A 13,026-nucleotide genomic window follows, 5' to 3' on the forward strand; every position below is an offset into this window, starting at 1 on the left:
AAGACAAAAGACTATAATTACAGGCCTTCCCATTGGCCACTGAAAAGTAGGGTTCTACTAACAGTAGCTTTCCTCGATTGTGTACTAATCTGCCCTAGGGCTGTGCATGCATTATATCATTTAATAATCCTCTCTTGAGGGATCCCCTAAAAGACAGCACTATGTATTATTTCTGTTGTGCTGTTAAAGAAAGTAAGCCTTAGAGAAGTTAAATAACTTGTCCAGAATTATACCTAGTGAGTGACAGAGTGAGAGTTGAACCCAGGTCTATAGGACTCTAGACCAGCACTGCACAATGGAACTTTCAGCATTGATGGAAATGTTCCATATCTGTAGCATCCTATTTGGTAGCCACCAGCCCCGAGAGACTGTTGAACACTTGAAATACGACTAGTCCAACTAAAGAACTGAATTAAAAATTTTTATTTAAATTAAAAGAGCCTCATGGGGCTAGTGGCTACTGTATTGGACAGCACAGCTCTAGAACTTCCTAAAATGGGCTTAATCGCTCACCAATACCTCCTTAATTCTCTTTTCCTATTACATGCTAAACAAAAGATGTAATAGGGGAAAAAAGAGTAAGGAAGTCTTACCAGAGGTGCTTACCAGAGGCTGAGGGTGGGGAGTGCCAAAGAGAGACTTGGGTCAGTGTGCACAAAGTTACAATTAGGAGGAGCAAGTTCTCATGTGCTAGAACACAGGAAGGTGACTATGGTTAATAGCTAAAAGAGAGGGCTTTAAATAGCTAAAAGAGAGGGCTCTACATGTTTTTCACCATAAAGAATGGATAAATATTAAAGGTAATGAATTTGTTAATTACCCTGATTTTAGCAGTTCACCACATATACACATATCAAAACTTCACATTATACCCTATAAATATATACAATTGTTATTTGTCAATAATATTGAAAATAAAATTATTTTTAAAATATGATGTTCAAATCTCACCTCAGACCTATTGAATCAGTCTCAGGGTATGAGGCCTTGAACACTGAGACTGAAATGCTCCCCGGTTATCCTGACTTGTTTCAGCATCTGAACCAAAATACTCTGAAAGTTCTTGACGAGAAAATTATTAACTGGGCATATGCCAACATCAGAAGTAGCCTATAATAACAATGATGATAGTATTACAAAGTTCCATTGTTCTTTCAGAACTTTAACATTGATTAGCATCTGTGTTAGTTGATGGCAGTTCATCACTCAAGAAACATTCAACTAATTTATTTGTTTAATCATTACTTATAATTTGATATGAAGTACAAGAAATGTGATACAAAATATAGGAGCCTTAAGAAAGAAGTACTTGATTTATTTACTTGTTCTTGAATTTATGGCTTATAAAAATTAGATACTATAATTTTTTCCCCTCCTCAGGTCACTAATGCTCTTATAATCATTTGTCAGTATTTTAACAGTATAAAACTTTATCAAAAAATATTTTAAATATTCTTTTTTGTTTTGTTTTGTTTTGTTTTTTTTTTGAGATGGAGTCTCGCTCTGTCGCCGAGGCTGGAGTACAGTGGCGTGATCTCAGTTCACTGTAACCTCCACCTCCTGGGTTCAAACGATTCTCCTGCCTCAGTCCCCCAAGTAGTGGGACTACAGGCGTGTACCACCATGCCCAGCTAAATTTTTTTTTTTTTTTTGTAGTTTTAGTAGAGACAGGATTTCACCATATTAGCCAGGATGGCCTCAATCTCCTGACCTTGTGATCCACCCGCCTCAGCCTCCCAGAGTGCTGGGATTACAGGCGTGAGCCACTGCAAAATCTTCAAATTATTATTCATCAAAACCACTATTATTTTTTTGCTAAATTTTAAAATAGTTTCTAATTCTCATTTATTTGTATAAACAATATGTAATTACATACTATTCAACCCATTTTTATAATAACGATCTTAAATGTGAAGTCGAGTATTACTTGACTTGAATTTTCCAAGTCATTACACCAGTAATATTCATAGTGTACAACACATCCTTTCTAGACAATATACGTTTGACTTCTGTTGTCATTACTGACAATTATCTTCCAAGGGCATTTATCTGATGCCCATGTTTGTATGGTACTGAAAATACATCAGACTAGGAGGATTTAGGAAAGAATATTTATCAGTTAAGGCATTGTTAACTTCTAAAACAGATAAATCTTAGTTCAATGTGAATGTTCTTGCTTTAGTGATCTTTTGTGTATTTTACTTCTTCCTTTTTCTAAGTCTTCAGTCCTCTCCCTTCAACCTATGGATAGAGAAAGAAAATACAGAAAAGCCATACCTGTTCTTAGCCACTTTAAGGTGAACTGTGTGATGTAATAGTTCATTTCCATAAGAACACACCTATTTGCAAGAGGGGCTGGGAAATGTAGTTTAGCTATATTCTCAGGGGGAAAAAGGGATGTTTTGGTGAACACATAGCAGTTTCTGTGATAGCCCTATCTCTGCCATGAATGAACTCTGACTCTTGGCAAGGCACTTAATCTCCTTGGCTTCAGTTCCCTTTACTTTAAAAGTAAGAAATATGATGACTTTTTCTTTTTTGATAAGGTTATTAGTTATATTAACAAGATTATCTTAAGATATAGTGGGACTTGATTCAACAAAGCATATATCACAACCATAATATCCTTAAAAGAAGATCTGATGAGAAATGAGAACTAAGTTATGGCACAGTCAGTGGTTTTACAGTTAATTGCATAACCAACCGACTTTAATTACTTGATTTCAGTGATCCTGGAGAGGAGAACTGGGGGTAAGAGTGAGGAGGAATGTGTGCTCAGGACTTCATTCTTAGTCCTAACCTTTTCGCTTTTTCACAGTTTTTATCAGTAAATCATATGAAAATGGAACATAAGGCCGGGTGCAGTGGCTCATGCCTGTAATCCCAGCACTTTGGGAGGCTGAGGCAGGCAGATCTCCTGAGGTCAGGAGTTCAAGACCAGCCTGACCAACATGGAGAAACCCCATCTCTACTAAAAATACAAAAGTAGCCGGGCATGGTGGTGCATGCTTGTAATCTCAGCTACTTAGGAGGCTGAGGCAGGAGAATTGCTTGAACCCAGGAAGTGGAGGTTGCGGTGAGCCGAGATCACACCATTGCACTCCATTCTGGGCAACAAGAGTGAAATTCCATTAAAAAAAAAAAAAGAAAGAAAGAAAGAAAGAAAACAGAACATAGAACTCAGAACTCATACTCTTCAAATTATAATTTAGAAATTTCAAATGATTTTTTAGACAGCTGTATTAGGCTATCAAATTCTTTCAACTTGTAATATAAGTTATAGATTACCTGGGCTTTTGAGGACTGGACAGAGAACCAAAAGAATTATTTATAACACTGTTTTTATGACAATATATTTTTTAATGAACTTGACTTGAATTTGTATCTCCAAAATAATTTAATTGCCTTTCTGCCTTCAAAGATGAGTTATCTCTTATATCCTTAAATACAAGGTTAGGAGATACGTTTATCAATATGAATATAGCTCGCTCTTTTTCAGCAGAGACATTGGCTTTAACAGACAAAAGACCTTACAAAAAGATACTACAAAGAATACGTGTAGCAATTAATAGTTTAAATTCACTTACAGTGTTTACAGGAATCATAACTTAAGGCATCATTGATTTTTAAGAGACTAAAATGAATGATTATACATTAATATTGATAGGTAGCATGATTTCTTCTATTACATTTGAAGGCTTTCAAAGGACTTAATAGCAAAGATCTTTTTAAAGTGACAGTGATATTTCAAAATGTGTATTTTTTTTTCTTTTCAGGACTTCCAATAGTAGTCAGACATTATCATCCTGTCATACTATGGAGCCATGTTCATCGGATGAATTTTTCCAAGCCCTTAATCATGCTGAACAAACATTTAAAAAAATGGAAAACTATTTGAGACATAAACAGTTGTGCGATGTAATTTTGGTCGCTGGTGATCGCAGAATTCCAGCTCACAGGTAGTTGTTTTCTATATTTCTGTATGTGTTAAGTATTTCCTCGGTAATTTAGATATGTGTATTGTGGTAACCTACTTCAATTGACTATTATGTTTTGGGGAAGGGGAATTTCCATCTTCATGGAATTTCCATCAAGAAAACAGTGCATATGAAATTATTACATGTTTGGTGATCCTAAAAGGGTCATTGTCCTGCCGCAGAAGCACAATAACAAAACATACTAGTTTCAGATAAGTTGGTACTGTTTGGTATAGACTTCAGCTACTATAAGAAGCTTTTGTGTGATATTCTACCTATTAAATACTTTAAGTAAACTCAATGGCAGTTAAAGCTTGTGGATTTAGAAGAAAAGCTGGTGAAGTGGAGTAGCACAAAGTCTTAAGAGTTTTTAAAATAGACATATCTATCCCAATTTCTGTTTGCTGATTTCCAAGAAGTATGAAAAGCAGTGCTAGGGAAAAAAAGCCTTTACTACAAATTACATATTATTTCTTGAAGTAAGAAAAGGAAAAGAACTGTTTAATAAAAAATAATTCATTTTCTTATAATTCTGTATTCAGTTGTTCATTGTTAATCACCACTATGATTCTCAAAGTGAGATAACATTGGGAAAAGCCTTCTAGACATTGGCTTAGGCAAAGACTTCATGACCAAGAACCCAAAAGCAAATGCAACAAAAACAAAGATAAATAGATGGGACTTAATTAAACTAAAAAACTTCTGCACAGCAAAAGAAAGTCTGTGAGTTAACAGACAACCCACAGAGAGTGAGAAAATCTTCACAATCTATACATCCAACAAAGGACTAATATCCAGAATCTACCAAAAAGCTCAAATCAGAAAAGAAACAAAAACAAAAACAGTCCCATCAAAAAGTGGGCTAAGGACATAAATAGATAGTTCTCAAAAGAAGATACACAAATGGCCAACAAACATATGAAAACGTGGTTAACGTCACTAATGATCGGGGAGTGCAAATCAGAACCACAATGCAATACCACCTTACTCTTGCAAGAATGGCCACGGTCATAAAATCAAAAAATAATCAATGTGGCATAGATATTACTGAAAAGGGAACACTTTTACACTGTTGGCAGGAATGCACACTAGTACAAACACTACAGAAAACAGTGGAGATTCCTTAAAGAACTAAAAGTTAAAAAAAAAAAAAAAAAACCTAAAAGTAGATCTACCAATTGATCCAGCAATACCAGCTTTCAATTGAGAGGAAAAGAAGTTATGAAAAAGATATTTGCACACAGGTTTATAACAGCACAGTTTTCAATTGCAAAAATATAGAACCAGCCCAAATGCCTATCAATCAACGAGTGGATAAAGAGTGGACATATATCATGGAATACTACTCACCCATAAAAAGGAATGAAATAATGGGATTCTCAGCAACCTGGATGGAACTGGGGACTTAAGTGAAGTAACTCAAGAATGGAAAACCAAACATCATATGTTCTCACTCATAAGTGGGGGCTGAGCTATGAGGATGCAAAGGCATAAGAATGATACAGTGAGGCCAGGCGTGATGGCTCACATCTGTAATCCCAGCACTTTGGGAGGCTGAGGCAGGTGGATCACGAGGTCAGAAGTTCAAGACCAGCCTGATCAAGATGGTGAAACACCATCTTTACTAAAAATACAAAAATTAGCCAGGCGTGGTGGCAGGTGCCTGTAATCCCAACTACTCAGGAGGCCGAGGCAGGAGAATTGCTTGAACCCAGACGATGGAGGTTGCAGTGAACTGAGATCATGCCACTGCACTCCAGCCTGGGCGACAGAGTGAGACTTTGTCTCAAAAAAAAAAAAAAAAAAAAAGAATGATACAATGGGCCGAGCATGGTGGCTCAGGACCTGTAATCCTAGCACTTTGGAAGGCTGAGGTGGATCACTTGAGGCCAGGAGTTCCAGACCAGCCTGGCCAACATGGCAAAGCCCCATCTCTACTAAAAATACAAAAACTAGACAGGCGTAGTGGCGTGAACCTGTAGTCCCAGCCACTTGGGAGGCTGAGTTATGAGTATTGCTTGATTCTGGGAGGCAGAGAATGCAGTGAGCCAAGATCATGCCACTGCACTCCAGCCTGGGCGACAGAGTGAGACTCTGTCTCCCCCGCCCCCCCAAAAAAAAGAATGATACAATGGACTTTGGGGACTTAGGGGATAGGGTGGGAGGGGAGTAAGGGATAAAAGACTACACATTGGGTACAGTGTACTCTGCTTGGGGGATGGGTGCACCAAAATCTCAGAAATTACCACTAAAGAACTATTCATGTAACAAAACACCACCCATTGCCCAAAAACCTATTGAAATAAAAAAAAATAAAAAACTTTCCGAAGTGGAAATAAAATCATTAGGAAGAATTGGCTTGGTATTACAGTTTTCAGTGACTCAATTAGCATTCATTTATTGAGATACTACTATACACTGTGACAGAAAGTCCAGGTTATGAACATGGGTTTGTTAGAAAAGCTGTTTCAACCTGAATTTCATAGAAGCGCCTCAAATTCTGTATTTCCAAAACTGAACTCATTACCTTACCTGCCATGCTTGTGTGAGCCATCAACATCTCACTTAGATGACTGATGCAAAAGCCTCCCAACTGGTCTCCCTGCCTCCACTTTTTGCCCCTACATTCTGTTTTAACATAGCTACCTGGGTGATCCTTTAAAGTGGAACACAGATTCAGTCATTTATTTGATTGAATCTTTCATTGACTCCTCATGTCACTGGGTGTGAAAGATGAAGTACATGCAATGGCGTATGCGATCCAGCCTGCCCTATCGCTCTAGTATTGTCCTATTGGTCTCTGTCTTGCTCAGTCAGCATCAGCCACTCAACCTCTTGTAGTTCCTTGCATGTGCCTGGCATGCTGCTCCTGCCTTTGGATTTTTGCACTATTTCTTCTGCCTGAAGGCTATTCCCAGTTACCTGCATGACCAAATCCTAAACCTCCTTCAGATCTTTTCCTATGTCACTTTCCAGTGAGACCACCTATTTAAACTCACCACCCTTTCCCCATTTGCCTTTGCCCTACTTTTTTTCCCCTTAGCACTTATCACCTCTTAATATACTATAGAATTTACTTCTGCTGATCATTGTCTCCCTACCCTCTAAATGTAAGACTCCACAAGGGAAGGGATCTTTTGTCTTATTTTGTACCCTGATGTATCTCAAGTATCTAGAACAGTACCCAGTACTTATTGGACACACATCAGTATTTGTTCATTGAATGAATGAATGAATGAATGAATAGGCAATTTTCTGAAGAAGCAACTGGTGGCCAATAAGCATTTGAAAAACCTCACTAGCGATCAGATAAATGAAAATTGAAACAACAATGAGATGGCATTTAACACTACATAGATAGCCAAAAATTTTAACATCTGATAATATTATGGGGAAAATGTTAGTCTTATACAGTGCTGGTGGGGTCTAAATTGGTACCTTACTTTGGCAAATCTTATGACTCAGCAATGCCACTCCTGGGGAGGTAAGAAAATGGAATTAGAGAGGGACCCAATGATTATCTGTATCATAATCCTTATTACTTTTAAAAATGAAAATATTTATTTAAAATCTATTTAAGTGTGCTGAAATGGAAATGTCTTCAAGACATTATCCAGTGAAAAAATGCCTGTTTCAAAAATAGGGCCGGGTGCCTTGACTCATGCCTATAATCCCAGCTCTTTGGGAGGCCCAGGCGGGCTGATCACTTAAGGCCAGGAGTTCAAGACCAACCTGGCCATCATGGCAAAACTCCGTCTCTACTAAAAATAAAAAACTTAGCTGGACGTGGTGGCCATCTCTGTAATCCCAGCTACTGGAGAGGCCAAGGCAGGAGAATTGCTTGAACCTGGGAAACAGAGGTTGCAGTGAGCTGAGATCACAGCACTCCAGCCTAGGAGACAGAATGAGACTCTGTCTCAAAAAAAAAAAAAAAATTATAATTTAAATGTATTATATATGACCATCAAAAACTTAGAGACATAGCTAATATATTTTATAATTGTATTATAAAAAATATAGTTGTATAGTGTTATTACAACATAATTTTTAACAAAATGCAGACTAAGATAATAATAGACTATTATAAAAGTTTAAAACTTGCTAGCAAAAACCATTTTCAAATGTCTCCTATATATTCACTACTCTGTAATTAAATTTTTTTAAAATGGCTTACTTTATTTTCAAAAGTGATAAGCAAACAATAACTTTTACATTTTTTCCTTTATATAGTTGATTTGATGCTATGGGCTTGTAGCTTGTTTTCTGGATGTTATAAAGCATGATTTGAGTAGTGAGCTGGTAAAGCATTCACCTCAGCAGAAAATTTGGTAATGGTAATTTATTATTCAAAGGAAGGAACTAGAGCATAAAGCAATTTGTCAAGCTTAAAACGCATTTCCTAGTACCATGCACTATGAGTAACAAATAAAAAAAGAAGCAGCAGCATTTATTAATGAACATCAACTTGAATGTGGTCATTGATTTTTTTTTTCCTAATGTGTTCTCAGATTGGTGCTCTCCTCTGTCTCAGACTATTTTGCTGCCATGTTTACTAATGATGTCAGAGAAGCAAGACAAGAAGAAATAAAAATGGAAGGTGTAGAACCAAATTCATTGTGGTCCTTGATCCAGTATGCTTATACAGGTAACAAGTCTGAAAATGTAAATTAAAACCTCTTAGATTTATGTTGTATTATTAGATTTCGGATTTCTGTTTTTAGAAAGCATGCCATAGCTAACAGTTAAGTCTGCCATTGTCATCACTATCCTTTTGTATTTAACGTGGTGATAAATTAAAATCTCCATATTAAAACCTTTAAAATTGTTATCATAATTAAGTTTTTGAATGGCCCTTTAAAATGTTAATATAAAAATTAAATTAATTATGTAGTGTCAGATTTTTACATTTAAAATTTGAGAGTTGGCCAGATGCAGTGGCTTACACCTGTAAACCCCAGCGCTTCGGGAAGCTGAGGCGGGACAGATGATCGCTTGAGCCCAGGATTTCAATGCTGCAGTGAGCCATTGGTTACACCACTGCACTCCAGCCTGGGCAATAGAAAAGACCCTGTCTCAAAAAAAAAAAAAAAAAAAAAAAATTGAGAGTTACACAGGTATATAGTAGATGTAAGTTACTAACTAATGTATCATTTAAAAATTCTGAAAATAAGCCATTAGTTTTTATTTTAGTAGATGTCTCAAGGAGCTAATAATTTTTCTCCATTTAGTCCTTTTTTTTGTTTTGGGATGTCTTAAACCATGTAGGTCTGTAATGCATGTAATGAGCTCTTACATGGAACCACCACTGTTAACATCAGTTATTTTATAAAATAAGGTTAATGTAGTTCCATAGCTAATGGAATTTCTTTTTATCATTAAGGCCGCCTTGAATTAAAAGAAGATAATATTGAGTGCCTGTTATCTACAGCTTGCCTTCTTCAGCTTTCACAGGTTGTAGAAGCATGCTGTAAGTTTTTAATGAAACAGCTTCATCCATCCAACTGTCTTGGAATTCGTTCTTTTGCTGATGCCCAAGGTTGTACAGATTTGCATAAAGTGGCTCACAATTATACTATGGTATGTATTTTTTGAAAGTATCCTCCAAATGCATATTTCTTATTGCAGGCTTATCTACATGTTACTGTTTTCCCATGGCTCTGCCACATGTCTTGAGATTGAGTTTCATTGCCTAGTGTGTCATATTTTCATTGAGTTATAATGGGAAAGCACTGAGTAATACTTCTCCTGGGTGTATGAATCAAGCCCTAAAGCAGTCCCTGGGAAACAGAACAGTGGCCTAGGCCTGTTCCATTAAGATTTTTAGATTTGCTGCTTTTAAAAATAGGACTCTCCCCAAACATTTTACTTTGCTGCACATGGATGAATTTCAGGATTGTATTCACTGATAGAAATTTCACTGATAGAAATTGGTGACAGAGGTTGCAGCATATTGGTAGAGGATGAATGGGAGGCTTTTTGTTAAGGATAAATCTGACTATGTATAAAGTATTTACAGCCATGTATAATGATGTTTTTATTCATTATAGCAAATTATGTGCTCAATAAATCATAGAGGAGGTTCTGATTCAGTAGCCTGAAGGATAATAAAACGAAATAATCTGTACAAACCCCCATGATAGAAGTGTACCTGTATAGCAAATCTTCACATGTACCCCTGAACTTAAAAGTTAAAAAATGGGTTGACCTAGGAGAGTAAGAAAATAAGGTCATGTTGAGAGCATAGTGTTAGGACCACCCTGTATGGTCTTAACAGTAGAGGGGTGCAGGCAAGGGAGGGTGCATGGGTTTTTGAGGAATGTTCATGTTGCCACACTGTAACAGTTAGTTCTTCACACCTGAGCAATGACTAAAAACTGTTGCTTTAAATGCTTCAGTTTAGGGCAATACAGTTTCTAAGAGAAGAAAAAATGTGAACATTCACATACATGTGTACAGTTGTGGATATTACTGATTTTATCAGCATTTAGGAAATGTTATTTTGCCTACCCTCTCCTTCATCGTTCCATTGAGTTGGGTTATGAAAAGATTGAGAGTGCTTTAGGAATCTTTAATTAGAGAAATAGAGATTTGGAAAAATTTTAAGAATAGGTATTTACAAACTATTGGGAAGATCAGTTCTGTCTACTTCTTGAGCTTGGTGTGAGGATTAGATGAGTTAATAGAAGTTTAGCCGTCAGAACATTGATTGGCATGTCATATATCCAGTCAGTGAGTCTCATTCCATTGTTGTCATCATCATTATATAGATTTCCTATCCAACACAATAGAAATTTATGAGAGGGAACAAAAGCACTCACAAAACCACAGCCTTTATGATTGGTTTTCCTCCCTGTGGTGTAATCATTTTCTCAGGAATGTTTCTTGTTTATGATAGTCACAGAGCCTCAACTGGAAAAATAAGAGATTGTACAACAGGACAATAATATATAGCCCTAGTGTGCTATTATGTTGACGTTTTAAAAATTAAGTCCATTGAAATGTTTTTTTCCCTCAGTCTTTATCTTTCTTTGTAGATTCTCATTTTAACCATACACCTGCGATTTCAACTACTTTTTTGAATGAGATGAGTATAAAGTTGGATTTTTTTCTTCATAATCAGTTTATAATTTGAATAATCATCTTTTTTCTAGGAAGGAGTTTTATTCAGGTGAAAACATTTGTATGCATTTAGGTCACTCCTGTTGTTTACAGTAGAGGCACGCTTGCTGCTTTAAGGCTTACACAGAAATTAAATTTAAATTAGCTGGATGTTTTTAAAGCTATTTTCATAGCCAATTAGTTGTGGTAGATTTTTTTTCTCAAGGCCATTATTTAACATTATTCAGTTTTAACAGAGACATGAAATTGAATTCTAATAACAATAAGTAATTTAGAGGCAGATTGTCTGATTTGAATTGTTGCTATGGGAACCAAATGAAAATGTATTGCAAAATTCAATCTTCAATTTAAATAAATCCCTCCATAATTTCATTTGCTTAAAAACTATTCCAAAGGGGGAAAGGGCACAGTGTTAGCAAGTGTTTGGTAGCATGATAGTTGTGTGTATTTTAATATGGATTTAAAATATACAGCATAATACCACGCCAGTGAGTCCAATCAGTGAATGGTGCATGGACTGGGGATGTTCACTGATCCTGCACGAATACAAGTGGTAAAGGATGAGGAGTCCTCCCCAGGATCCATGAATCTGGAAACCTGTTTTCTCATTCTCCTTGCCACTGAACATGACCTGGAGCAAGTCATATAACCTCTAAAAAAGTCTTAAGACTGGTTGTATCATTACAACTATTTATTGTCATTTCAAATTTATGACACAAATAAAAACATTTAATTTTAAAACTTAAAATTGTCTTTCTCAATCTAGAAGACTTATAAAAAACGTTGAGATCTGCTAAAGTAGCTGCTTCAAAACCAAATTAATACCTTTGAAAAATACTTTGTATTCAACCTTGATTGAGTTCAGTAGTATTTCATAAGTTGTTGAAAAACTCAATTTTCACTTAATGTAAATTATACTACAATGGAATGGGCATTATTCTGAAATAGATATATCAACAAATAATTTGTCAAGTGAATATTTACATGATAGTCCTTTTGTTACTGATGAAATCCAGTTAATGCCATTTGAAAGTATGGCATAGTCATACCAATGTATATATCTGTCGATTATACTTTATATGTTTAAGGAATTGGAAATACATGTTATTATTTCAGTTTCTTCACAGTCTCACCTAACATTTTATCATAAGTATCTTTCCATGTAGCTGCGTGATCTTTGTCTTTGAAATTTTTAATGCTTATTTAATATACAGCTCCCCATAACTGAACATGTAGGCTATTTTCCATTTTTTACCACTGTAAATAATAATACAGAGAAGTATTGTTAGGTATTCAGCTTTGTTTTTTGCTTACAAATTATTTATTAAGGTTTAAATTACAAATGGGATAACTGGGTTGAGAGTTTCAACATTTTTGTAGCTCTTGCTATGTGTTACTAAAAGAATGTCAGTATGCAATTCAATAGAACCTTTTGCTTGGAGCCATTCTAGCATTGAAGTTTTATTAAAATATGTTTCTGAAATGATGATCCATCATTTAAAATAGACTCATTTAGACATCCTTGAAGAAATCGTGATAAATTGAAGCAATTGAACTTCATTAATTATTCATGAATGGTTTTCCCCTTTAGAACTTCTACTGATAAGAATGCCAAGCTAATATATATTTTAGATCAGTACTTCACTCGGGTTACCACAGGCTATATGGAAAATATAATTCTCATTTTAATATAGAAGATAGTTATTGATAGTCCTTATCTCTAGCTCTAATTTAAACAGCCTTAGCTTCTTTAGTGAACCTCTGCATGCTGAGACAGCGATAATACATCAGGAAATATGAGAAAAACATTAAGGGACAATATGTGTCTAGCATTTGCATTTATATTATAACTATGTCAACTATCCATTCATTAAGACTTACAACCTTTCAAATCAGATTGTATGGTTTCCTTCTCTCCTGATTATTTAGC

The 13,026-nt window shown here is 35.7% G+C and overlaps 1 protein-coding gene across 8 annotated transcripts in view; it reads left to right on the forward strand.

The window, feature by feature from the left end:
* The window catches only part of KLHL5 (kelch like family member 5), a 77,534-nt gene that overhangs the window by 27,514 nt on the left and 36,994 nt on the right, over positions 1-13,026 (forward strand). For all 8 annotated transcript variants that reach the window (XR_001444743.3, XR_013417819.1, XR_013417818.1 and 5 more), the window contains 3 exons: positions 3,777-3,959; positions 8,486-8,622; positions 9,358-9,554. Coding sequence is in view for 5 of the 8 variants with exons in the window: in XM_028848395.2 (XP_028704228.2) it covers positions 3,777-3,959; positions 8,486-8,622; positions 9,358-9,554 (517 nt within the window). In the remaining 3 variants the exon portion in view is untranslated. The remainder of the gene's footprint in view (positions 1-3,776; positions 3,960-8,485; positions 8,623-9,357; positions 9,555-13,026) is intronic.

The sequence above is a fragment of the Macaca mulatta genome, chromosome 5, assembly GCF_049350105.2.
Source record: "Macaca mulatta isolate MMU2019108-1 chromosome 5, T2T-MMU8v2.0, whole genome shotgun sequence".
NCBI classification, from domain to species: Eukaryota; Metazoa; Chordata; class Mammalia; order Primates; family Cercopithecidae; genus Macaca; species Macaca mulatta.